The 27,267-nt window shown below is 37.6% G+C and overlaps 2 protein-coding genes across 4 annotated transcripts; one reads left to right on the top strand and one right to left on the bottom strand.

The window, feature by feature from the left end:
- The first annotated feature begins 2,526 nt into the window (after positions 1-2,526).
- LOC140793059 (fructokinase-2-like) lies at positions 2,527-6,286 on the top strand. 2 transcript variants are annotated; one of them, XM_073144406.1, is made up of 5 exons: positions 2,527-2,829; positions 3,903-4,313; positions 4,768-4,902; positions 5,596-5,718; positions 5,914-6,286. In XM_073144406.1, exons 1-5 carry the CDS (start codon positions 2,656-2,658, stop codon positions 6,109-6,111), a joined length of 1,041 nt encoding a protein of 346 aa, XP_073000507.1. In that variant the 5' UTR covers positions 2,527-2,655; the 3' UTR covers positions 6,112-6,286. The 2 variants fall into 2 exon arrangements, with proteins under 2 accessions (XP_073000507.1, XP_073000508.1); XM_073144407.1 differs by having other exon boundaries at positions 5,596-5,712.
- On the bottom strand, positions 6,249-26,210 carry LOC140793058 (CLP protease regulatory subunit CLPX3, mitochondrial-like). Of its 2 annotated transcripts, XM_073144405.1 has the most exons (15): positions 25,524-26,210; positions 24,158-24,219; positions 23,867-23,967; positions 23,641-23,720; positions 21,215-21,265; positions 20,516-20,590; positions 20,363-20,440; positions 14,024-14,080; positions 10,715-10,785; positions 10,528-10,627; positions 10,286-10,390; positions 9,251-9,313; positions 9,034-9,156; positions 7,055-7,213; positions 6,249-6,630 (listed from the first exon to the last, which is right to left on the bottom strand). In XM_073144405.1, exons 1-15 carry the CDS (start codon positions 26,193-26,195, stop codon positions 6,559-6,561), a joined length of 1,869 nt encoding a protein of 622 aa, XP_073000506.1. In that variant the 5' UTR covers positions 26,196-26,210; the 3' UTR covers positions 6,249-6,558. The 2 variants fall into 2 exon arrangements, with proteins under 2 accessions (XP_073000506.1, XP_073000505.1); XM_073144404.1 differs by lacking the exon at positions 6,249-6,630 and having other exon boundaries at positions 7,123-7,213; positions 8,986-9,156; positions 25,524-26,197.
- Positions 26,211-27,267: the final 1,057 nt, after the last annotated feature.

Consider the following 27,267-nt stretch of genomic DNA (forward strand, 5'->3'; position numbering starts at 1 on the left):
ATAAAATTATGGCCAATTATTAGGAGACTTCGGTTGACTATCCTAGCCTAACCACTCCTCTGGACCATATTCATGCCGACTTGTCTAAAATTTCTCATTTTCTCTCTCATTAGAACCTTCGCATCCTTGTGCATCACAACCTTGAGTTAAGATTAAGGTTTCTATTAATGACTTAGAAGCTAAGGAGACTTCTATTCCTCTTGTAGAGCTGGAGAGTTGTACCCTAGTTAATCATAATTGTCAATGTGTAGATCTAGATCTCCGTCAAATTAGCTTTAAGTGGCAGAGCAAAGCTAAGATGGCATGGATTTTGGACAGTGATGCCAACTTTAAGTTTTTTTTTTCTTTTAATTCTCAACTAAAATATGTGCTCATCGTAAATTTATTTAGAATTTAATGTTGGTTGATGATTCCCTGATTGTGTGCCCATAGCATAATAATAAAAAATTTATGAATTTTTATTCGAATATCTAGAGCTAGGATGTCATGGGAACCCTTTCCTAGGATGATTGGCCTTCTCTTCAAACCCTCAATGCCTCATGCTATGATGAGCATCTTAGGCCTTTCTTAGAAGCAGTGGTGAGATCGGATATTTGGTCTATCTTAGTGGTAATGCCAAGGGTTTAATCAATTTTAGGTTAAATTTTTTTTCTAAAAATATTGTTAATTGGTTAGTAAGGATCTTTGTTCAACTCTCATGTTTCTTTTATAGGAGTTCTTATCTTCCTTTCAAGTTGGGCAGAAACTTATTTATTTTTCATCACTAATAAGCCTAACTAGCCCGTCTCGAGTTGTGGACCATTAGTCGATATCTCTATACAATGTTGCTTTCAGGGTTTTAGCTAAGATCATGACTATAGGATCAAGCCTTTCCTACCTAAAGTTATCTTCTCTGAGTAGTCTACCTTCATGGCGGAGCGACATGTCTACCCTAAGAGATCATTCATTCGATCCATATTTCCAAGTCAATTAATATTTTCCTTGAGATTAAGATTGATTTAGAGAAAGCTTTTGATTGTGTTTCATGGTGTGTGGTCGTAGGTGTGCTTTATCTATGAATTTTCGACTAAATACATTCATTGGATTAGAGATTATATTGCTTCTATTATTCTACTATGGGTCATGATAATCCTTCTAAATGGTTCCTGAGTTGGGCATCTGTTAGGGTGATCCCTTACCTCTATACTTATTTATTGTTGTTGTGCAGATCCTATTTATTTATTATTGTTGTACAAATCCTATCTTTTCTATGTTAGTGACTTTCTAATCATGATTAGGGTAGATAAAATGCCATACACTAATTTGATGTCTATTTTAAAGTGTTTGAAAAGCTCACTAACATTTGTATTAATTACCCTAAATTTGAACTTTTAATGCCTCCTAACCCGGATGCTAGCCTTGGTGAGAAAATTCTAAGCATTTAAATATGAATGTTGGTTCATATTCTTTTTAAATATCTTAGTGGCAAGATTTTTCCTTTCTCGCTTTCTTATTCGTGATCGTGAAGACCTCTCACTCACCTTGATCTATGAACGGTCGAGTAGCTGTGATCTAGGAGCTAACTATTATTCTAGCCCGCAAATACTTCTTAGTCCTCACCCACCACCCCCTACCCTCCTCCCATCATATCCTCATGCATTCTCATTTTAACATTTATAGGAATTGACTGCCTTTGTTGGCATGGGTCCCTCCTCTACCCGCCTACTAGAGCCCTTTTCAGCAACAAGCAAGGTATGTTCCGTTCCTCATTTATTGCCAAAGGATATATCCTTAAGGAGGTCATGCTCTCCATCTACTGTTGGGCAGGTCCGTTCATCCTCATCGAATTGAATTCCCTTCTCCTTGTCAATATCCTCAATCGAATCAACCATACACCCTAGATTGTGATCACTAATATTAAAGATCTCTTAAGCCTTGTTTGGTTTGAGGTTAAGCTCCGAACTCGATTAGTTAGACTTATTTTTTAGTCTTGATTAGATGTGAAAAAAATAAAAAAAAATATTTGGTTACTAAACCAATTTAAGAGTCCATGAACCAGTTTAGAAAAAGTCTCTAAACTCAAAGCAAACATTACTCTCTTACTTCCCTTCTGCTCAAATATTCTATATTTACTATGAAAGCTAACAAAGTTATAAACTGGTTCGCGAACTCTATCCATTCTATGAGTTATGGTTGTGCTTGGGATGAGTCTTATAGTTTGGATAATTTTAGCATGTAATATTAGTGAGATTTTTTGTGCTCATAACAGTTAACCAATATAATCTTTTTCTTTTAAAGAAAACTAAGGATATAAATTAAGAGCGTGTATCAGAAATTAATTGAATATTTGCAACCTTAAGCAAAGAATGATTACGATATCAATTTATTATATCTTTTTAACTCTACTTTGAAGTATATTTCAATAAAAGTCCATTCTTACCCGCGAATAACGTATCACGGTTAATCTATCGTACAACCAAGACGGGACTAAAGTTATATTCCAAGTGCACGTAATGCTTTTATTCGTCGCTATAGTCGAAACACAGCGAGGATAAATGGATAACATCCATTTCATAACTGACGCAAATACCATTTAAACAGACCCCATTCATTCTCTCTTATTCCGATCTTTATCGCCTTTCCTATTGTAGAGTGAAAGAGACGAATAGCGGGGCAATGGCGGCGGCACTGGTGGTGTCGTTTGGAGAGATGCTGATCGACTTCGTGCCGGACGTCCCCGGGGTTTCGCTGGCGGAATCGATCGGGTTCATCAAGGCCCCCGGCGGAGCTCCGGCGAACGTCGCCGTGGCTATCTCCAAGCTCGGCGGCAAGGCTGCCTTCATCGGCAAGGTGAGGGAGAGAGATCGATTAAGTAGAATGCATCGGGAGAAACCTTTCTCTCCATTTTTAATCATCACATGCACATGCACGTCAAATTGGAAGTGCTTTATATATTAAAACAATTATCATTAGGAACATTTAATTCGCACCTCTCGTCTCAGCAAAATAGTAGTTTGGAGAAAAAAAGAAGTGAAACTTTACATGTAAAGGAAAACAAAATTTACTATGATATAATATCTCAAAGAAAAAATGTTGTAAAGTTTTGTCGCAAATGTTCATATGTGATTGTAACTACCTTAAAAACATTAGAAATAAACTACAATTGGATTAAATTAAACGTACTTGTTATTTTATGTGAGTTATTAAGTTATTTATTTGACATATTTTCTTGATCCGTACTGTCACTAAGTTTATACACCCTGGCAACTTATTGGCTCTTGCTAATTTTATCTCCACTTAATAGTTTATAACCACCACCATCAAAGTTTTTATTGGTTGGGCAGTTTTCTTGGTTATGCTAGTCTTTGGTCTATATGGCAACACATTAATATTAAATTATTTCCATGTAACACATCTATACTTTTTTCTACTTGATTTCTGATTGTCATTGTTCTATAAAAAAAAGTATTTCATTTTTTTCCCATTAGATTCAAATTAATACTCTTACTATAAAATTTAGAATATTTTATATTATCAGTTTGTTCATATACTATCGCCTTAACTCAAATAATAAAATTTTGGTTACAGGAAATTGTTTTCTCTAATTGCATGCGTACCTTTGTAAAATCTCTCATCATATTTGGTTTTTGTTAGAATACCTCTTAAGTTCTTTTTTGTGTTTTTTTTTTCTATATGGGCATCTCTCAAATCTAACTAGCATTAATATTTTAACAATTAATTATAATTAAGATAAAAAAAATACTCTTATTCTAATTTATATACCTTCCTTTCACTGCTTCCAGTCAACGTAAACCATGCAAAATACCATGAGATAAAAGGATATACATGCAATTCGAATTCTCATGCATTCACGTAGAACTCAAATAATTAACACTCTCTTAATATTGCCGGGCTGCTGTTAGTTTGGCGACGACGAGTTCGGCCACATGCTCGTCGACATCCTGCGGCAGAACGGGGTGGACGACCAGGGCGTGCTCTTCGATCCCCACGCTCGCACGGCCCTGGCCTTCGTGACCCTGAAGAGCGGCGGCGAGCGGGAGTTCATGTTCTACCGCAACCCGAGCGCCGACATGCTCCTCACCGAGGCCGAGCTCAACCTCGCCCTCATCCGCCGCGCCGCCATCTTCCACTACGGCTCCATCAGCCTCATCTCCGAACCCTCCCGGTCGGCGCACCTGGCCGCCATGCGCGCTGCCAAGGAGGCCAGCGTCCTCTGCTCCTATGATCCCAACGTGCGGCTCCCGTTGTGGCCGTCAGAGGAGGCGGCGCGCGACGGGATTCTGAGCATATGGGAGGAGGCTGACTTCATCAAGGTATATAGCTTAGCACTAGCTAGTCATCGAAAACACTCTCGCAACTCGATCCATGCTCGAGATCTAATCGTCTTTTTATAGAGCAGCTCACTACTACTACTCTCACGCACTCTTTAATTAGTCTTTTGCACCTTCTATGTGTTTCTCGTGTAATTCTAACTCTCTGTATATCATCACACTTTTTATGCATCTCCCCCACATTCACTGTTGGCTCTCAATATGCCAACCATAGAGACCTCACTGTTCGTCGTATGAAAATATCAATGTTTATCATGTAAAGACATCTTCTATCCTAATTGGTACGGCCTAAATTTACTTTTGTTTGTCAAAAATTATTAAAATTTAAAAGTTTTTCTTGCAGCTGAATCATAGAAAGGAAAAAAAGAAAAAAAAATTGTAATGAGAGCTGCAACCATTTCTGATCTTGCTACTGTAACTTCTACAATAACTGTAGGTAAGCAACGATGAAGTTGCTTTCCTAACCCAAGAAGATCCACAAAGCGAGGAGAACGTATTGTCGTTGTGGTTTGAGGGTCTCAAGCTGCTTATTGTTACTGATGGCGAGAAGGGATGCAGATATTTCACCAAGGTTTATTTCTCCTCAACCTAATCCTGTTAATATTGGTCCTTATAACTGTTTGAAATATGTGGCATTAATGTATTTAGTTCATTGATCACATCGATCAGAAAGCTACTAGGCTAGTGTCATTTAATTCGATCCAACAATTAGTAATACATATCAAGGAAATGACAAGTAGTAGTGTTGAATATGCTGCTAATTAGGAGAAATAATCATAACTTTTATTTGTCTCTAGTTTAGGTGATAATATTGACAGTTCGAATAATAGTGCATCATTACGTGGTAAATTTTAGAGATGAACTTCAATCTTTTTGCTAATAATACTTTTAATAGCTATTTGTCGATAACTATTTGTAACTAAAAACCTTTAATTCTTGTAGTGTCCTTAAATGGCGTAGCCCACTCCATATAGTTGAGACTAGCAGCTGCTGAAATAATGGGGCCTCTCGAGGAACCATGATATGCCCATCTACTAATTAAAATGATTTCCACCTTAAACTCCTACTCTAGCTCCTCCAAACAAGAGAAGTGATGATAAATTTTACACCAAAATAGACTTAGTTAAGATGTTCAATAAATTAACACCCTCACAGATGCAAAATCCTCCCTTATCCATTGTGAATGTTATTTTCCTTATCCATGCATTAATCAAACGAGTTCTGGTTTTAATCTGACTACGTTTTCTTGCTTCCAAATATATAGGACTTCAAAGGCAGCATACCAGGGTTTGCAGTGAAGACAATTGATACAACCGGAGCTGGTGATGCTTTTGTTGGTGCTCTTCTGGTTTCCATGGCCAAGGACATCTCCCTTTTCAAGGTTAACGTGTATCATATCACAAGAATAGACAATAAAAATAGAGATTAAATGACGTTTGGACTTCATATTTTCATAATAGCAGACTATCTGTCATGCCAGATAATCAATTGACACAAAAATTTAAACTGTTAGATGACAAACTAACAAAATATATCATATCTTTGACAATAGGTAACTATTTCTCTTCTTTTGCTTACCCAGAATGAGGAGAAGCTGAGGGAGGTACTCACATTTGCAAATGCCTGCGGAGCAATCTGCACGACCCAGAAAGGAGCAATTCCAGCCCTCCCGACCATGGCCGCTGCCTTGAATCTCGTTAACACTGGGGGAAGTAGATCATTTATATTCCATCTTTGGAGGAAAATCTTGCATGTTTTTCATACTTGGTTTCATCTTTGAAGAAGGAAACTTAATCTCCATCAGTTCAATAAAGCAAGATGCATTGTAACAGTCAGAGCAAATCCATCTTGCTCTTGTATTATAACAGTTTATGCTAGTTTATTTAAGAACTAGCAAAGAAAACTTCAGATGCAGTGTGAAGCAAGGGCATTATAAAAAAATTTATTTATTTGAATTTTTTAGTTGCCATAGAACACTGCTTGCTAAACAGCAGTATCCGTTTACAAGAAGGATAACGAACTGGAATTGTGAAAATTTGATAAAAAATTAACTGATCATTGCTTCAATTAGCAGGAAGTCACTTGCTTACTAAGCGACTTCTGTTCACATGACTGGCAATAATGTTAGTACAGTAAAGTTACATCATCAAAATAATGTTAAAAATAATGGATATCAGAGCAAAGAAAAATGATCGTGTTACATGTTATTTGAAGCTGGTTAGAAGGATCACAAACTCATGGTTCTTGACACCAGATATTCTTCTCCATCAAGTTCACCTTCAGACCTGTCAGTGTTTGCCTGCATTCAGAGTTCTTTGTTAGAAGAACAATGTACGATATCTGCAACTGCATCGAATCAATTTACTACCTTGTAGAAGTATGAATTAATTCTACTGGAGAATTTGGGTAAACAAGGCATTAATTTGTCTGTCATTTATTTGTCCATCTAGATCTCTGGTTAGATGGATGAAGATCGTGAAGTTTGTTGAGTCAACACGTAACAAAGACCAGGAATTTTATCAGGTTATGCAATCTAAAAATTCAGCCTTCATCTTAGTAATCATAAATATCTTGGTTATGATCTATTGCGTTTGACTGCCACCGATCAGATTCTCACAAAAATATGATTGCAGCAATCATAACAATCCTACTTCAATCAGCAGCTATGTTTTTCCACTTACACACAGGAACGAAAATTTTCAAAATCCTTTCAGCAATCATACCAGTAAATCCTTCCCTTCATTTTCTGAAATGTAGCGGTCAAATGCTCCATACCCACGAAGAATTTTAGCTCCACATCCTAGTCTGTCAATCGATCCAATGGCTTCCTCATCCACCACAACTGCATCTATTTGCTCATTTCCTGTTTTTACATCAGGAATCTGCAAAAAGATACATCATGAAAAATAAGAATCATGATAGCAACTAAGACCAGCAATATAAAAGAAGCAACACAAGGTTGCCTTGTGTTTCACAAGAATTCAGAAAATTTTAGGGCATCTTCTTTGTACTGTCTTATGATTGCTTTAAGGTGAAATGGAAACTGTGTATCGATCGTATATTTAGCATCCCCAGGACTGGCACCTTTCATCCTTTGATAGCATAACTTTCAGTACCAGATTCAAATTAAGCAAGCACCCACAAAGTACAAAGCCAGAAAGGACTTTCCGGACCAGTTTCCTTACCTCTTAGTACCTGGTATAAATTAAACAAATACCCACAGTAAATCTTCCTGTCCTGCTGGAAAGGTCAGAAAATGTAGCCCAATTGTCCCATGCACCAAATTTCCAAACCAAAGTCATCCAACAACTGTATCATTCTATCTTCTAAGCTGCTCTCAGCCTCTCAGATTATTAAATGGAAACCTCAACCTTATGATGGTGAGAAGGCCATGAGAATATTTTAAATACCATATAGGAGATGTATTTCACTTAGAACGATAAATAGTAATCACAATATGAGACACAAGGGAGCACGCAAATACAACAATATTAACATGGAAGCATCCTTATTAAACAAGGGTAAAAAACTAAAGATCTACTTTCTAAGAACAAACTAAATATTATAATAATCAGCGGTTACAAAATAATTAGAAACCACTCATTGTTATCCACAACCATCTCTTAAGTGATTGTTTGACTCCCCCTCAATATGCCGCTTTCCATGCTTGGTCTCTAACCTTGGTAAGCCTTAAGCTTGTTAGCTTGTGTCCATAACCCTTGAGACACCATCAAGAACAATCTTCAATTGAAAGGGACTCCAATAAGATATGGTATTAATGGCCACCCACTACCTAACTCCTCTCTTTCCTTCAAAGCTCTTCTAGCCGTCACGATGGTCTTAGGATTTCTAACCTTTTAGCCCAAGTCTTTCATATTTACACTCTCTAACAAGTAGGCTAGATTTCAACCCTAATCTGGTATTCTTTTCCCGGCATGTTCAAATAGGTTCAAACAAGCCCACATCAATAGCTGCTTTGAATATCTGTTGGAGCTCTCAGGTAAGTTTTGTTTGAAGTTGTTCGAATAAGCTACAAACAATCAAAGTTTATTTCAACTTTGCTTCTTCTCTTGAATATCTTCTATAGCTCTAAGCTAAGTTTCGTTTGAAGTTGTTCGAACAAGCTTCAAACGATCGAAGTTTGTTCAAACAAATTTCGATTGAACTTCAATCTTTGCTGCACCAACTCTATTTTATGTTCCAAACTCTATACAACATTGTGTTACAGTTCATACAATAAAAACTAGAAAAATTATATTATGACTTACTTTGTTTGGTCATGAATTTGCCAACTACAAAACCTACAAGGCAAGACATTATCTGTACAAGAAATTCATTAAACAAACATGAAGGACAGATATCAGAGTAAACACCTTCTCATACTTTGTTAATCTTTCTAGAAATTTAGATCAGTTTTAGCATCGATTGTAGTTCATCATGCACGAGTGGCTATCTTCTTAGAAAGCTGATAAGTATTGTAGTTCATGTACAAGCTGACTTATTCTTAGAAAGTTCATAATGATACGAAAACAGACAATCTTCTTAGAAAGCTGATAGGTATTGTAGTTCATGTACGAACTGATATCTTCTTAGAAAGCTGATAATGATATGAAAGCAGAGGAAATATAATTATCATAAATCAAGTCTGAGGCACCTGTTCTAACTACTCTATGGTTTGGGGTAGCGAGTCAACTCGCGTTACCTCATACATGGCCTCCATAAGAATATTTTCCAAAACAGTTCTTAAACCTCGCGCGCCAGTGCTTTTTGCAACTGCTTTCTTTGCAACCATTCTAAGTGCAGACTTGGTAAAATGAAGCTTAACCTGGGAATTATTATCATCTGAGGTAAGATAAAAAGCAGCTTATATCGCCCAAAGAAAAAATGAATATGGAACTGTAAAGAATGGAAACACTCACTTTGTTCATACTAAACATTTTCTTGTATTGTTTGCAAAGAGCATTCCTTGTCTCTGTTAAGACCTGAAGTTATACAATGTCACTATGTTAGCTCTAGAGATCATCGACAGACAACTAGGAATTCAATATATTAACTAGCGACTGGATGAGAAATTATATAGGCTGATATTTTAATAAGCCATCTATCAACTCTATATTAATAAGCCAATAGGTTGACCAGATCTTCTGATCAAAGCATACACTTAGCATATATTTTTGTGCAAGTGACAATTGCCCAGCTCCCTCGACTAAGCTGAAAGGCTCCTGGTAATGAAAGAAAAGATTGACAAGAAGCCATAATCCATGAATATGCGAGGGAGATCCAAGTTACCAAATATCAGTTGTTAATTGAGTACTTCAGCTAGAATTAGCCATCTGAAGCATGCGCAGAACCCGAGGGACAGAGAAAGAGAGGCTACGCTCCATGTTCTAATGAAAAGGTTCAGGGCCCTGGATTATTTAACATACTATGTGATAGAGATATGTTCCACACAAGATTAGAAGATTTAAACCCAACTTCCCATAGTAGGGAGCACTCTGATGAGCCTGAACTAGGTAAGAACTATGCATAGTTAACTATGCTATGAGAATCCTCCGAGATTTTCTCAATTTCCTCTGAGATTTTCTCAACTAGGTAAGAACTGCAAAGTGAGTTGCAGTTCAAATCTTCCATCCAAGACAACCCCCTTGAAGAGTAAACCATTTGTAACATTTTATAATCTATCGGGAAATCTGTAGAAACTGAGAGTGACAGCTGAATCCATAGGTAAAGAATGCAGGGTACTCAACAGTTGTGCATAGGGGCTCTTTTGATACTTAGAGGAGCAGGGGATTGTTGATGAGCAACCATGCTCTTCCAACATGTCTAAGCTACACTTTAATACTGTTATACACAGTAGAAGATTGAAAAAAAAACATATATCAATAAATGAGTCAGAATAGACATTAAAAAAACAATATGTCAACAAAAAAATTCTTTGTGAAGACTGAAGCAACCTGAACAAGCTGATCTTCGTTCAATGCTGAAAGTGTGACTAAAATTGGAAAGCGTCCAACGAATTCTGGAATGAGACCAAATGATATGAGATCGTCACTTTCAACCTGCGAAAAAATTATGGACCTTCCATGTCATGAGTACACAGAAATTCAGTTGAATCTTCACTCATAACAAATGAAACTAAACATAATGATATAAGAATTTTTTTCTCTCTCTAATTGTTCAGCTTCTTGATGCTTACTGATTCCAATAAGGATGAAGTCACTAGGGCATTGCTTAACCCACCAGTTCTCATGTTTGCCCGCACTGGTGCTCCAAATCCTATAGAAGAATCCTGCCGCCTGTTTCATGTCAAAAATCAAGCTTCCCTGATTCTCCATGGTAAGCAACAAATTTTTGTAAATTGTAATATCTTAAAACTGTGTTACCTTTCAGAAATTGTCTTTTCTAAATCAACAAATGCCCCGCTGCATATAAAAAGAATATTTTTCGTATCTATCTGCATCAGCACAAGATTTAGTTAAAGAATGTACTGCCAGAGCAAGTTGAAAGTACTGTATAGCATGGATGGCCATACCGGTAGAGGCACGGCACTTGGCACGGGGTGTGCTAGTGGCACGCCCCTGTGCCGAATCGTGTTGAGCTGTGCCGACCGGTATGGCCGCATGCCGGTCGTGCGCCAATATAGAAACAATTTTTAAAAAAAAAATTCTAATTTCTATCAATCTTTATCAAATTAACTTTACTAATTTTCTTAATAAACATAATATGACATGTCAAACCCATTTTTTAACTTTTTTAATTTCCATCAATTATCATCAATTAACTTTTGGCATTTATCATTCTTTAATTTCTATAATTATTATTTAACAAATATGGAATGACAACTCATTTGTTATTTTTGGAATAACAACTCATTTGGAATAACAACTCATGTCTAATTTTTATTTGTCATTCTCTAATTTAAATCATGTCTAAATTAACTTTACTAATTTTCTTAATAAACATAATATGACATGTCGAACCCATTTTTTAACTTTTTTTATTTCCATCAATTATCATCAATTAACTTTTGGCATTTATCATTCTTTAATTTCTATAATCATTATTTAACAAATATGGAATGACAACTCATTTGGAATAACAACTCATGTCTAATTTTTATTTGTCATTCTCTAATTTAAATCAAATTATGTATTATCATGTTTTGTCATCTAATCTAGTTTTATCTTTTTTTTTCCATCCATTAAATATTTTTAAAACTCTCATGTTAAACACAATTGTGTTTAACACTTCTCTCTCTCAACTCCTCTAATCATAGCCCTTCTTATTCTATCTTTCTCTCTTTTTATTTTCTTAATAACTTCCTACTCCGGTGATTTTATTTGACGGTGGCATGGCCATTATTGCCAAACATATCTCTAAATATCCTAATTTTTTTAAAAAAAAATATTATAAATGCGTGTCACTGGCATGAGGGGAGTATGTACCACCAGCACGGCCATCGTTGCTGTATAGTATGATTCTTAATTCTCAATAGCCCATGCAAATGGAAATTATAGAACATCCATAGTTGTATAGAAAGCATGAACTCAGATAATCACTTGGAAAACATTTCATCTGGATTTAGTTATACAAATGGAGGGTTATGTAGATGGAAGTGAAACAAAGTTTGACCATTGCTTAGTCTACTCGATGGCTTCAAGGGAACTGCATAAACTAGTTCTTGCACAGTAACAACTTTTCATGATGAATTAAAAACTCAGTAGCACATGACAGAAGAACCAGGGTTTGCTCAGAGTGATTAAGTGATCAAATAATGAAATGGACATCCTAGGAAAGTATCTCCCAGAAAAAAAAAAAAAAAAAAGGATGTCTTCAACATCTTTCAGAAGTGCTTAATGACTCGATTGCATTGTTGAATGTTAGCTGCTTAGAGATAACAAAGTCTTCAACATTACAGAGAATGGTTCACAAGAGAAAATCAGAAAAAGATTCTTGAGTTTGAACTTTGAACCCCCATTTTAGGTAGACAGATCTGTTGTAAACAAAATCACAAATTGGTTCTTTCTTACATACTTATGAAGCATATTATTCATCAGTAACTGCGAGAAACAGACAGTGCAAGGGCTAGCAAGAAAGATGAACTATCTTTAGGTGCTAACAGAGAACATCAGCAAGTAATAATTGTCCAGGAAGAGTACGAATTGAAGTTAGAGAAGATATTCTAGCTCCATAAGTAAGATGTGAATGGTCTATACACCTCACAATGCTTAATTTAAAAATAAAGGTGTTAAACAATGTCAATAACACTAACAAAATTCAAGTCAATTTCTATTTATCAGTTCAAACATAGTATACTATCAATCTGCGACTGCATCTGCCACATGGTAGGACGGTGCTCCAGTACCCAAGAGAAGGATTAACTCAGTACTGAAGATAAATGTTACCAGGAACTTAAACATAAAGAAGTAACTATGACACAGAACCAATATTTAGAAGGCTAGAGGAAATATTATGCTGCAGAAAACATAAATCCGATTTATGCATTTCATTGCACTAGAAGGTCAAGGTTGGAGATGGAAAGGTAATCATGGAGTATTCATATAATATCAAGCAAATGTATACCATCAATCTACCTCTGCAAATGATAGCACAGTGTTCCAATACACGAGAAGGATTAACCCAAAACTGAAGATAAATGTTGCCATGGAACCTAAACATAAAGAAGTAACTATGACAAAAAGAAATCAGAATCGGGATCTACAACAACAACAAAAATATGTATCAGTGTTGCTTCAGCTGCCAGTATTGGATTTAGGTATCAGACTATTTTATTACTAAAAACTTTAAAAAATTATTTCAAAATGTAGAAAAGAAAATTTAAATTTTAAAAATATAAATTGCTCGGACATTAAGTCTAAGAATTAAACAAACTCACTCACTCTACCTCTCTCCCACTAACACTCTCTCTCACCCATGTCTCCTCTCTAACACTCAGTCGGAGAGGGGTCTAGAAAAGAAAATCTCTCACTCTCTTAGTCACCTCTCTCCCTCTCTCCCTCTCTCCCTCTCTCTCTTGCTAAACAAAGAGGAAGAGAGAAAAGGGAGAGGGGAAAGGGGAGGGAGAGAGAGAGGTGGGGAGGTCGCCAGAAAGATAGAGAGGACAAATGGAAAAAAAAAACCAAAAAACTGAAAAGAGAGAAAAAGGACTTATCCAAGGTCGTCGGAGAGTAGTGTCACTGAATCCATCATAGGAGATCACAAAACTTCTATCTTGAAGGATCAGCGTTGGACGACTTTGTCGGGGTTTTTCGAGAGATGAGGTGAGTCTCATATTATGTTGTTTTGACTGATTCAGCTAAAACTGCTCCGATCTACACTAGGTATCAATTGATTCAACCAATACCCCACTGAATAGACTGGTTTCGAATCGGGATCGGTCAAAACTGTGAACCTTGGATAGCAAAGTGTTCCAGTACTCAAGACAAGGATTAACTCAAAACTGAAAAGTATTGCTAGGAACCTAAACATAAAGAAGTAACTATTACAAAAAGAACAAACTTTTAGAGGGGTAAAAGCAAAATATGCGTAATATATGAAAATAGCACTAGAAAGTCGAGATTGAACTGAAAAGCTAAGAAGGGTTCATTTTAAGAAAGAAAATGCTGGTGATAATAGTAACTAAATTATCTTTGAAACTCACAATTTTTACCACTATAGGAAAAATAAAGAACCTGTATATTGTCACTACGTGCATGCTTACGAGCTCCCTTCTCAGGAAAATTTACTATCTGCATAAGAAAAGTTCAACAAATTTCAGAGAACAGGATAAGTTCTAAAGCACTACAAAGTCAGCTTATAAATTTTATTCAATTAAAAAGAAATCTTATTTCTCTTTTCTATGTTAGAAAATGGAATTGGGAAGGAGCTAAAAGGGGAACCTGACAGTCATAACAGAAAACAAAGAAACAACTAGCAATCATTAGAAATTAACTTCTTTTCTAGATATTTTAGACAGATTTCAAGCCTCAGATGTCTTATGTCCTCCAATAATATCCAGAGAAGGATAGATTAAACAATACTAGAGGAAAGACAGAAACTGTAGCCTCAAAAGAGTAATCATGCATGAACACCTCTATGCCACACATGATAATGCATTAGTTTGTCCAGCCAAATCAACAAATAAGAACAATAGCTGAAGTTCCACTTGAAACTTTCAGTACGTGAAAGTACCAATAAGTCTCTACTCTTCACATCAAAATTTTTAATCGGAATGGGAATCAGCCTTCCGAAAAAACTACACATATCCGCAAGATTGACCGTATCGGTTGCCTAGATTGGATCGGACTTTTTAATTACGTAAAATTTTAGAAGAAAATCAAACAAAAGAAAAAAAAAACCATAGTACAGTGAAGAAGAAGAAAAAAAGAGAGAGTGGAAAATAAAATAAAAAACTAAGAGATAAATAAAGAAATAAACAGAGAGAGAGAAGAGAGTTCAAAATGGGCCAAGATCGAGATCGGGATCAGGATTAGGATCAGGTTCGGCCGATCCGGTGAACCATGCTTCACACCCAAAGTATCTTTCTTTCTTGATCACAATCAATTGATTAAGTTAACATTCATATGGAAGTATATGTGAAAAGTAACTCTCACTATTCTCATATTATAGATGCTAAATTGGCATGCAAAAGTAGCTTCAATTCAATATACTGGAAAATTCTAGCTTCATAAGATAACTTTAAATTTAGTAGATAAAGATTTATGATGTATTAGAGTTATTAGATTTAAATATTATCTAATTATGTTATTTCATGGTGACTTTGTATAAATAGGGGTCAACCCCTCTTTTGATCAAGAGTGAAAATACAAAATATTTCTCACCACTCTTCTCTCCTCTCTCTTCTCTTCTCCTCTCTCTTCTCCTTCAACCCAATCTAGGGTAATCCCACTATCGTTTCATGGTATCAGCAGTAGCAGCACATCCACTCTTCCTCGCGAGTTCCTGCAAGTGCAGCAGCAACGGTAGTCGCAGCTGCCTCTGTTTTCAGCAGCAGCAGCACAGCTCGGCACCACTGTTTTGGCTAGCGCCCACCAAGTGTTCGACGAAAGTTCCCTGCCGACACAGCACTCTTTTTTCTGCAGTTCTTTGATTCTGCACCTGCAGCATTATATTTTCACCTACTGCCCACCAAGTATTCGACGAAAATTCATTGTATTCTCAGCTCTCCTTCTGTTGTTCTATTCAAAACTTTCCGCTCACCAGGTGTTCAACGAAAGATTTGAGTGGGCTAAGTGGAAAATCTTACATCACTCTCAAGGTGGCTGATCAATTGTCGTTCCTTCCAATGGCATCTTATGTTCCGGTCGGTCGTGAGAGTGTATCATTAGTCGATTTTCTATTTGTCACCGAGCGGGATTAGATCACATGGGCATCTTCTATTAAGACAATCCTCCGCGAGCAACGTCTTGTCGGGCACATTGACGGCATCTCTACGGAATGTGCTCCCCCTCGCACTATCATTCAGACCACCACTGTGACCTCTACTAAGTCTGACACACCCAAGGTTGTTCAATCGGAGGTTCCGTCTTCGGAGTATGATGAGTGGGAGTTACGTGACATGAAGGTTTGCACCTACCTCATCTTGCAGGTTGATCGATCGTTTCGACCTCAGCTTCAGACCTTGTCTTCTGCTTAGGCCATTTGGGCTCATCTTAATCGTTGATTTGTTCAGTCGAGTCTGATGCGTCGCTTTCAGCTTCGTCACGATGCTCAGGAGGTCAGACAAGGTCAGCTCTCTATCCAGGACTTTTACGCCAGCATGACTAACATATGGCGTGAGCTTACGTCTATGGAGCCCACTTTCAGCCACCCCTTTGACTTGATGTCCGCTCAGCGCCATCATGACGAAGATCATCTAATGGATTTTCTAAATGCTCTTCATCCAGAATTTGGGGATCTGACTCGTCATTTATTGCATCGCTCCACTCTGCCAAGCCTGGACAGTGCCAAAGCTGAGTTACAGGCTGAGGAGCTTAGGCAGATCTTACGCCACCTTCTGTAGCCATAGAGAGTGTGCTTGGTGTTGCTCCTGCTCCTATATTAGTCACACCTGATATTTCGACTGCTGCTCGCATCACTCATGTGCCTGGACGAGATCATCACTCATTGCGTCCTATGTGCACTCATTGTGGTCGTCCTGGTCATCTTACCGCTCGCTGCTATCGACTTCATCCTGAGCTTGTTCCCCGTTCTGGCAAAGGGGGATCAAGCAAGGACAGGAGTCGTCACTTAGCTTCTCTCATAAAAAAGCGAAGGAAGATGCGACGATTTATTCCAGGAAATCCCCAACGGAAAATGCACACTATTCCTTCTTTTCTATCGAATCGGTCATAACCACTACCTACATTCCACAAAATTGTGGACCACAAATAGGAGCTAATGAATAGACCCGCAATCCCGTAAAAAGACATCACGATCCCTTGTGGAAAAAAAAACAATTTGCCGAGATTGAAATACGGATATCGATTCCTACCAAGATAACCTGGAAGTTCCAACCAAGAAGAATCCTAGTGAACCTAAAAAAAGGATACAGGCCCAGCAAAAATTACTTGTTTTTCGTGACCCCGTTATAAGTTCTATCCATATATGTTCTAATCGCCAATTCATACTACCTCTACCGCTGCACCAAATATTAGTCCATCTGATCACTCCAGCAATCTCACCTTCAGTAGTGCGCAGCTCCAGCAGATTCAGCAGCTCATTCATGGAGCTCTCAGCTTCACTGGTGCCTCTACTTCTGCATCTGTTGTCTCTGGTATGATTAAGCCCTAGATTTTTTATTCTGGCGCCTCACATCATATGACCGGTGACCTTCCATCTTTACTAGCCTCATCTCTGCCCCTATCACTCTTCCTCATGTTCATACAGCTGATGGGACTCATTACCCTATCTCTCATATTGGTTACATTACTCCTACCACGGATCCCACGAGTCGTCTTACTTTATCTGATGTTTGGCTTGTCCCCGACCTAATCATGAGTCTTATTTCTATTACTCAACTTTCTGACTATGGTTACACTGTATCATTCTCTTCTACTTCTTGTGTTGTGCAGGACCCGTCTACAGGCCAGAGGATTGGGATCGGTAGTCGGATACACGAGCTTTATTACCTGGATCAGCTTCACCTTCCATCACCTCGTCCCATTGCTTGTCTAGTCACTCCTCTCTCTCCTTTAGACTTGTGGCATCGGCGTCTAGGTCATGTATCGAGTCAGCGTCTCAAGACCTTGTCCCGGTCTGGATGTTTAGGCAGTGGTCATTTTTCTTGTTTGTCCCCTTGTACTGGCTGCAGGTTGGCAAAACACCGAGCCCTTCTGTTTCCTCTTAGTACGAATATCTCTGATTCCCTTTTTCACCTTGTGCACTCTGATATTTGGGGACCCGCTCCACTCCCTTCGGGTCTTGGTTTTATCTACTATGTGTGTTTCATTGATGATTTTTCTCGTTTTACTTGGGTTTACCTTATGCGTTAGCGCTCTAAAGTGTGTCAGATTTATCGTGATTTCTCTTCTATGGTTCGTACTCAGTTTGGTCGGTCCATTAAGATCTTCCGATCTGATGGTGCTCGTGAGTATCTTTTCTCTGAGTTTCGTTCCATTCATGCTTCTGTCGGTATTCTACCTCAGCAGTCGTGTCCCTATACCCCTGCTCAGAATGGAGTTGCTGAACGAAAACATCATCATCTTCTTGAGACCACTCAAGCTCTACTCTTTGAGGCTTCTGTTCCTTGTTCTTATTGGGCTGAGGCCCTTCTTACTGCTCTCTATCTCATCAATCGAACTCCATCATCTGTCCTTGATGGTTTGACTCCATACGATCGTCTCTATGGTACTTCCCCCTCGTATGGTCATCTTCGTGTTTTTGGGTGCACCTGTTTTGTTCTTCCTTCGGGTGAACGTAATAAGCTATCCCCTAGGGCAACTAAGTGTGTCTTTCTAGGATATAGTCCTGAGCATAACGGCTATCGTTGCTATGACACTTCTGCTCATCGTCTTAGAATATCGTGTCATGTCACTTTCTGGAGGAGATACCTTTCTTTACCACTGATACCTTAGCTCCATCGGATTTATCTTTTCTAGATCTCCCTACTCCTAGCCTATCCTCCATCCCTCCGAGGTGCCTAATTCAGCCCCACCATCAATATCTCACATGCCGCAAATTTCTCTACCCATCGACACGCATTTACTACCAGTTCCTTCTGCTCCACCAAACCGCTCTCTCGCTGAGTTCCCAGCCCCCCCAGAGGAGTACCCCCCTCCCATGACGACTTTGCCCTACTTCTATACTCGCAGGTCCTGTCCTCCTTCCACAAATGAGCCCTCCACTCCTGGTAGTATCTCTCCAATCGTCCCATCCTCTACTGTGACGGCTCCTACGCTCGCTCGTCGTTACCCAAAGCGTGAGCATCACCCTCCTGACTGGTATGGCTTTCTGATGTCTTCCGCTACATACTCCCCCCAATTTCACACTTTTCTTGCAGCCATCCACTCCACCCCTCAGCCTAGGTCCTATCGTGAGGCAGTCCAGGTTCCAGAGTGGCAGCAGGCCATGGCAGATGAGCTTCAGACCCTTCAGCAGATGCATACTTGGGATGTTATCCCTTGCCCACCAGACATTGTGCCTGTTAGCTGCAAATGGATCTTCAAGGTCAAATATTGACCCGATGGATCCATTGCTAGGTACAAAGCTCGTCTGGTTGCTCGGAGTTTTACTCAAGAATACGGGATAGATTATGAGGAGACTTTTGCTCCAGTTGCCTGAATGACTTCTGTCCGCACTCTTCTAGTTGTTGCTTCCAGTCGCCAGTGGCCTTTACATCAGATGGATGTGAAGAATGCGTTTCTTCATGGCCTTCTTGACGAGGAGGTATACATGGACCCCCCACTCGGTTTCCCTCTTCCTCCAGGTCACATCTGTCGAAGCAGGTCCCTCGTGCCTGATTTGATTGTTTTCGTAGTGTTCTCACAGCCTACGGATTTTAGGAGAGCTCCTCTAAGCCATTTATGTTTCTACGGTCTTCGGGTCATCCTCTTTATGTATGTCGATGATATGATTATTACCGGAGATGATTCAACCGGGATCCGCTCCCTTCAGCAACATCTTCAAAATCAGTTTGAGATGAAGGACCTTGGTCCTCTTCGGTACTTTCTGGGTATCGAAATTGCTCAGTCATTCCATGGTCTTTTGCTGTCCCAGCAGAAGTACATTACAGACATTCTTAGTCGTGCTACTATCACTGACATTCGTCCCGCTGCTACCCCAGTTGAGCTTCATGTGAAGCTTCAGCCCGATGACGGTAAGATTCTTCCAGATCCGACTAGATATCGTCAACTGGTTGGGCCATGAAATAAGATAATTAGATAATATTTAAATCTAATAACTCTAATATGATGCATTACAAGTAATCTAAAAGAAAGATGAAATGGTCATGGATCTAACCATACTTCTCCTGCTGGAAATATTTTATTCCAGTTTACGATGGCTAAAGATACATGTACATAGAAAGGTGTGAGCTAGATTTACACCTAGGTTGAAATTCATCTACAATGGTCGTAAATTCACAATAATACAATATAAAACTTCCTTTGCAGTTTGAACTAGAAGGGTTAAGTGGTCAATAGACCATGTTGGTTATAATGTTTTTGAATCCCTATTGCCATTCTGTAAAATAGCCTAAAAAGAAATGTTCTGTAGATGATAGTATGATTATTTATCTCTTATTACATAAGGATCTCAAGAACTACAATATTTTACATATTACCCTTTAAATCTTGTAAATTCCAACAGATAGTTCAGATTTCAAAATTAGTACCTCTGAAATTCAATTTCTAATTAGGCTTAAAAAAGTTTTGCTAACACCCTATTTGTGTTTACAGATACTATGCATGTCCTTGTGCTTCTGTGTAGTTCAGTTTACTGATGACCTGACTAATTAATATGAACCTCAGTTGCTAAACCCTGGCAAGAAACATCTTGAATATATTAACCACATCATGAAATAGATGACTTACAGTTCCTTCTAGCATTTTTAATAATGCTTGTTGAACACCTTCACCAGATACATCTCTACTAATATTTACACTCTCCGCCTGCAAGGATCATTGTTACAAAACAATTTCCAACTTATGAAACTGTGTAGAAGAAAAATACATAAGTTCAACAACCTTCTTAGTTATTTTATCAACTTCATCAATATACACCATCCCCTGCTGAGCTGCTTGAACATTGAAATCAGCAACCTGACCACAGTAACAATATATAAGTAAAAGTAAAAATAGATTTAAACTTTGCCAATATTAGGACAGCACACTGTAATGGATTAGAACATATTAAGATAATTATCAAAATTCTTTTTGCTAAAAAAAAGAAGTTGTTTGACTTATTTCCGGACATCAAAGAAGAAGCTAAACCTCATGCTTTGTGCATTAGACAAGGTGAGAAGAAAGTCACACAGAATCATGAGATTTCCAATCTGACAACTGTCATTATTTGTTCAGAATATTGCATTCTGCAAAAAATATGGTACTTGAAATCCAAGAAGATTGTATTTTTACAAACTCTCATTTTAAAATTCTCCTGATTTCTCCTTTTCATTCATCATTAACAGTGTTAATTAGATTACCATGAAATAAATTCCAACACTCAAAAAAGCAGTAAAGGTTCTCTTCAAAAAAATAAGTTAACATGGAACACTCATGCAGCAGCAGCATAATGCATCAGCCGATTATGAAGCCTGACATCCACAATATGCAGATTATAATGGAAGTTTTGACCAGAAAATTTGACTATAAAGAAGAATAATTGACCAGAAGACTTGAAAGCCAACATTTAGATAGTCATAAGATGTGAAAAGGTGAACATACCGTAAGCAATTTGTGTAATATGGATTCAACGTCTTCTCCAACATAACCAGCCTGCACAGTATTTCTGCACTTTCAATTCTTTGTTAAAGAAAGGCCAAGCGCTCTTGAGTCTTGACAAGGCCAGGAGTTCACATCAAATTAAACTTTGATTGGATAGTATAAATTTTGAAACTATAAATTTTAGTAAACCATCAAAAGAAACCTACCACTATAACTACAGCCCAAAGGTAAGTGGAAGAAAATGAAAGTGTGCACTATATGTTTCATACTATTAAAGGAAATATGAAGGATTGAATTAATACAAATGAACAAACAGTTATCATCTATCTCTTCAAAGTTCTCATAAGAAAACAAGTACAAGAGCACCTCGTGGATGATGATTTAATCCATTAAAACTTTTGAATATGAATTTGATGAAACTTTAAAAATGAACATGATGATTATGAGAAAATTCCTACTAGCATCTAGTTAAGTTCCTTTAGGGCCCGGCCCGTTCACTTGTGGAATAAGATCAATTCTAGAAAAAATATTTTAATTTTCAATACCAGAAGAGTAGTTATTCTAATATTTAATCGGTATAAGTTATTCTAATATTTAGTTAAATACTAATATAAAAAGTAATAAACATTTAATTTGATATAAAGCTGATATTAAATTATTGAAGAATAGTGAATTTGTATTGAGTATTGGTGATGTTTTATATCAAATGACAAAAATATCCTTGATTGGTATTATATATCTATCTAAAATTATAATATATTTTTTACAACTATAGACTTAAAATGCTCCATATACTCTCACTACATTGTATTTAATCAGAACTTCCCCACATTCCCAACTTTCTCACATTGCCAGCAAAAATAAATAATTTTAAAAGTTTTCAGCACCAGCGTAAAAATTCGCACTTACTCTCACGAATATCTTCGCACTAGGACTATTTTCCTATATTTATGAGTATCTGTATTAACAATAATTTTTGCACCAAAAAAATAAAAATATAGGGAAATTTGCATGTAACACTCTGTTTTTTAACGAAATTATAGTTTACACCCTATATTTTAACCATTTATAAATTGAGCTATATGATTTAGCAAAGATATGCAAAAAAACACTATAGGTTAAATTTGAACTAACACTGTGAAAATATTTCGTTAAGTAGAAATATTTTATTTCTAAAACAACTAAAATACTCTTATTTCTAAAATAACTAGAATGCCCTTAGTATGACTTTGTTGAGGATATTTTCATAATTTTTTAGCATAGTTAACTTAACTAAGATGTTTGGTTAAGTTTAACTAACAGATCTAACAACAAAATATTTTCTACACATATTTATTAAATTATAGGACTTGATTTATAAATAGTAAAAATGTAGTGTTTTAACAACAATTTTGTTAAAAAATATAGTGTTATATACAAATTTCCCTAAAATTTACAAACATATATCGGCTTATGTCCTTCTAGTGCTGACATGGCCATGTACTTCATTGTAATGTGGAGTTATGTAATTGTTGTACAGAGTCTGCGAACATATAGCTAAGTAGTACATGGCAGTGCGAATTTATGCAGTTATGTGCGGACTTATGCCCTTGTACTACGTTGCAGTACGGATATACTTTACTTTGTGACATAACTATCTTTTAAGAGAAGAGAGAGAGGAGAGAGAGAATCTCAACTGTAACTAAGGTGATATGTAATTCAGTAATGTCTAATCTAGGGGCAAAATAGTAATTGTAATTAAAAAATATTTTTTAAAAGTTGTATGAAATAAGATGAGAAAATGATGAATTAGTAAGCTAAGTTATTATTTAGTTGCTATACCAGAATAATGAGGCTTATTCTATAAGAAAGCTATTTCTATTCCACAAGTGAACAAGGGCTTACTATTTGTGTAAGAGTTCCAGTTATATAATAATAATGTCCAATGTTACATATTTTTTTGAAAACACAAACATTTATGCTGTGAAGTGGGAATGTTTTTCTCGTGTAGTGAAGCATTTTTTGTCGTTTTACACGAAATAATGTCCATAGTGTGTAATATAAGAATTAGAGATCTCTATCAGTTCTCAGATAATATGACATCCAAAGAAAATATTGTATAAATGCTTTGTAACAATGCAAAAAATTGTATGAGATTAGTTCATCTTAAAGATCACAAAAGTCATATGAATATATTCACTTTCAATAGAACTAAATTTTATAATAAAAATGTATTGCTAAGTTGCAAATAGATCCTTAGAAGAAATAGTCTCAAAAACATTAAACTTAAAAAAAAAGTAACAACAGAAAAAAATCAGTAAAATGAGAAAAAACAATGCAATATATAAGAAGACACTAAAAAAGGATTCCATAAGTAATTGGAAGAAAATTCATAACCTCAATATAGCAGAGAGAGAGGAAAAAAAAAAGGCAATCCAAGAACTTGCCTGTGTTAGTGTCGTTGCATCAGCGACAACAAAGGGCACGTTCACAAAGCGAGCTAATGTTTTTGCAAGCAATGTTTTCCCTGTCCTTCCAGAGGATATTACAGGACATATTTTAGGTTACACCAATGAAGTAGTCCACAAGATTCCAGGCATTTAACACTTGATTTGATAATTTAGTTACATTTAACAACATATCATAGTTAATACCATTTAAAATAAACCATACCTGAGCCAGTTGGACCCATCAACAGCACATTGCTTTTCTCTAGCTCTACATCATCATGGTCATCATTAGCAGCCTCACCATTCCCTGGATCAGCTCCAGTTCTACATAATAAATCAGCACATTCAGATCATAATATGGCAACTTATGTCAAGGCAGATAAATCTATGTATTTTATTTTATGCATGCTTGAAAAGTTAAAATTTCACAAATTATGGGAAAGTATAGATTACAGGTAACAAGTACTTGAATAATCAAATTGAGGAAACATTAGTTGCAGAAAGCAAGACTAACCCTCTCTGTAAGCATGCATGATAAATTCGTTTGTAATGGTTGTGAACAGCTACGGAAAGCACCTGCAATTTTTGTTATGAAGGATAATTAAGGTAAAATTTTAGAACTTTCATGGGCATTAAAAGCATGAATAATGCTTGCCTAAAAAGTATATCATGATTGATCTAAACATTAATATTTTGACAAAATTAAAAAAAAAAGTCTAATTAGACAAATTGATCAATATGCCTAATCTGCAGAAAACAAAGATGGACTGAGATTTGGTAAAAGAACAAATATAGAAAGAACCCCATGCTCTCGGCCGCCTTCTTTTTGGTCTAGTATCTTAGTCAAGTATATAAGGAATAATTATATGCAAGGAAGACGAAAAGGTTACCAGAAGATTATATTAGGTTCTATAAGGATCTTTCTATTTTGATTGAAAATCTTTGTGATCCTCTATGATATTGCTAAGAACACTCCATGTGAAGTTAATTCATGTTTTATGACACTGCCAAGATCACAAAAATAATCATAATAAAACTCCATAAAATCAGATCAGAGATTTGAATGGCAACCAAATTGCTATTATCATTACCTCAAAGTATTTCCATATATCAAGCTTGAGATCAACTTAATGATGTTTGATCAATCAACTTAATGATGTTTGATCAATCAACTTTAATGATGTTCGATTCTAAGCATAGTAGGAATCTTATGCACCAACAAGACATTATATAGTCTGGCAGCATAAGCTTGCATTTGCATACATGCAAAATAAGGTACCGATATCTCTAGAAACATGAGAAGGCACAAATGAATTGCATCTCCGGATGATGATAAGGAATGAGTTCGGCATGCATTAAAGGCAAGCCATGATTAATGAAAACCCAGGACTGCAGGTGGTATAGAAATCATAATGGTTTTATATCTGACAAAATCTGTATAGTTATACTGACACCAAAGGTCAGTGGTATCTAAAACTTCCGAGAGAGAACCACAGAATTGTAGCTACAAGACAGACAAGAAAAAAGAGGGAGATAAAGAGGGAGATAGTAAAAAAGCATGCATCAGTAAATAGTAAAAGCAAGATGTTAGCATAGAAATAAAACAATTTTAAAACCTATCATGCAGAACCTACAATAATGATAAAAAGAAAATAAAATAAAATTATACCGAAGGCAAGAATATAAAGAGTCCATTTCACAAGATCAGTGAACAGAACGCAAATTCCGTTTCAAGATCCTCCTGAATCACTAAATCTTCACGTAACGTTCTAACCCAAAATAAGCTAGCAACAAACTTGTAAGAATTCCGTAAAATAACAAAACCAAGAAAAGAATAAATTTTGACCTATTAAATCTTTAGATCGAGATAAAAATTCTACCTTTTTAGCACCCTCCTGCCCGATCACAAACTTATCGAGCCTCTCACAAATCTCCTTGGGCGTCGGCAGATCCTTCCCCAGATTTGCTCCGCCCAACCACTCCTTCCTACACCCGCCCCCATCCCCCGATACCCATCCTCCTTCCTTTCCCTTACCTCTCCCCTTCCCCTTCGCTACATTCGCATCCGGCGGGTTCGGCGGTGGCGGTAGTTGGCTCGGCATCGGCGGCCAACTCTCCGGTGTATTCCCCGACAACCGCATTGCCTCCCAGAATGATGCCCTAATCCGCTTCCTAATCTCCTCATCCACTCGAATTCCGCTTTTCTCGGATCTCGCCGCCTTTGCCTGCCCGATCTCGACAAAGCTCCCCTGGAGCGGGACGAGCCGGTGGGGCCGGAAGTAGAAGGCCGCGCGGCACGTGGGACAGAGGTTGACGGCGCGGTAACCGGATTCTCCGGCGCCCGTGCCGGAGAAGAGGAGATCCATGTGGTTGGAACAGCGGGGGCAATTTGCCTCCGCACGGATCCGGCGGGCTCGTGGTTCATCGGAGGCGCCGCCGCCGTCTCCTTGCTTCCGGTGGAGATCTCTCCGGATTACACCAGATGCCGATGCAGCAGCGGCGGCACGAGTCGCCGTTTCTCTAAGTCTTCTCCATTGGATAATTCCATACATCTTTGGAGAAAGTGAGAAGGAGGTGAGGCTTTGGCTTTTATAGGCGGGAGGAAGGAGAGGGAGATCTGATTTGAGTCGATCACAGCCGTCCAAAGTGTTTAATTTCGTGGGGATCGTGGCCGTTGAGAGAGTGAGAGGTAGGACCAAACGGTCGAGTGGATGGATTGGGGCCAAGAACTCGTAACGGTCAAGCTGGGGGAGACGAAAGGAGTTGGTTTGCTCCCTCTCCGGCTGAGATGGGTATTTTTGTTCGTCCTGTAAGTACAACTGCACAAGTAGACGTACCGGAGAAGCCCGTGCACCTCGGGATTAACTCTTTAAGCCTCAATTCACTTCTAAAATACGAATACTCTTATTGTTGAGTCTCCTTATTATGGTCTAATATTTAAACAATAATTTAATTTCTTCTCATATACTAATTTATTATTCTTTATTATTTTATTTTATACAATTTTTAAAAATTAATTTAATCTAAAATTACTCATCTAGGGGTGGCAAATATTAATCTAACCCGATACCCGACACGATAACCTAGTTGTAATTGAATTTAAATTTAAGTCAATCTGTCTAACCTGATTAATCATCGAGTCATCTTTGGGTTTATACTAGTAACCCATTTTGACATGTTTGACCTATTTAAGTATATAGGTCGGGTCTGATCGCGCCAACCCGTTAATATTTATAAACTAAATTTCTAATCTAACCTACCTTATCTTACACTCTCACCTCACTATCTCACCCAACTGCCTCTTTTCCAAATCACAATCCTTCGCTCTACACCTTGTCCTTTCCCATAGGCCACAACTGACAATCGCCCTTCTCTTCACTACCTCTCACTCTTCTCTCTGATGGTTGATCGAGAGCAATCTCCTCTCCAGCAACATATTTGCCCTCCCCTCCTCTCTTAGTTACCTCTCACTCTCCTCCAAATGACTTTCTAGTCGCGTCGACCAAGTCTTTTCCTACCTATCCCACCTCATCATCCTCGACCACAACATGAGCTACCTCTTTGACCACTCGTTGCTTGCCACAACCCACTTGCTGCCCTCATCAAAAGACTAGGGTTTCAAGG

The sequence above is a fragment of the Typha latifolia genome, chromosome 7 (assembly GCF_019914945.1).
Source record: "Typha latifolia isolate L0001 chromosome 7, TyphaL0001v2, whole genome shotgun sequence".
In the NCBI taxonomy this organism is placed as follows: Eukaryota; Viridiplantae; Streptophyta; class Magnoliopsida; order Poales; family Typhaceae; genus Typha; species Typha latifolia.

What these genes read in the sequence shown, in the direction of transcription:
- LOC140793059 (XM_073144406.1), top strand. Translation starts at nt 2,656, where the DNA reads ATGGCGGCGGCACTGGTGGTGTCGTTTGGAGAGATGCTGATCGACTTC. An exon ending in GATGCAGATATTTCACCAAG is followed by an intron (nt 4,903 to 5,595) that starts GTTTATTTCTCC and finishes CCAAATATATAG; the next exon opens with GACTTCAAAGGCAGCATACC. An exon ending in TCTCCCTTTTCAAGGTTAAC is followed by an intron (nt 5,719 to 5,913) that starts GTGTATCATATC and finishes TTGCTTACCCAG; the next exon opens with AATGAGGAGAAGCTGAGGGA.
- LOC140793058 (XM_073144405.1), bottom strand. Translation starts at nt 26,195, where the DNA reads ATGTATGGAATTATCCAATGGAGAAGACTTAGAGAAACGGCGACTCGT. An exon ending in GAAAAGACAATTTCTGAAAG is followed by an intron (nt 10,628 to 10,714) that starts GTAACACAGTTT and finishes GACATGAAACAG; the next exon opens with GCGGCAGGATTCTTCTATAG. An exon ending in ACGAAGATCAGCTTGTTCAG is followed by an intron (nt 9,314 to 10,285) that starts GTTGCTTCAGTC and finishes GTATAACTTCAG; the next exon opens with GTCTTAACAGAGACAAGGAA.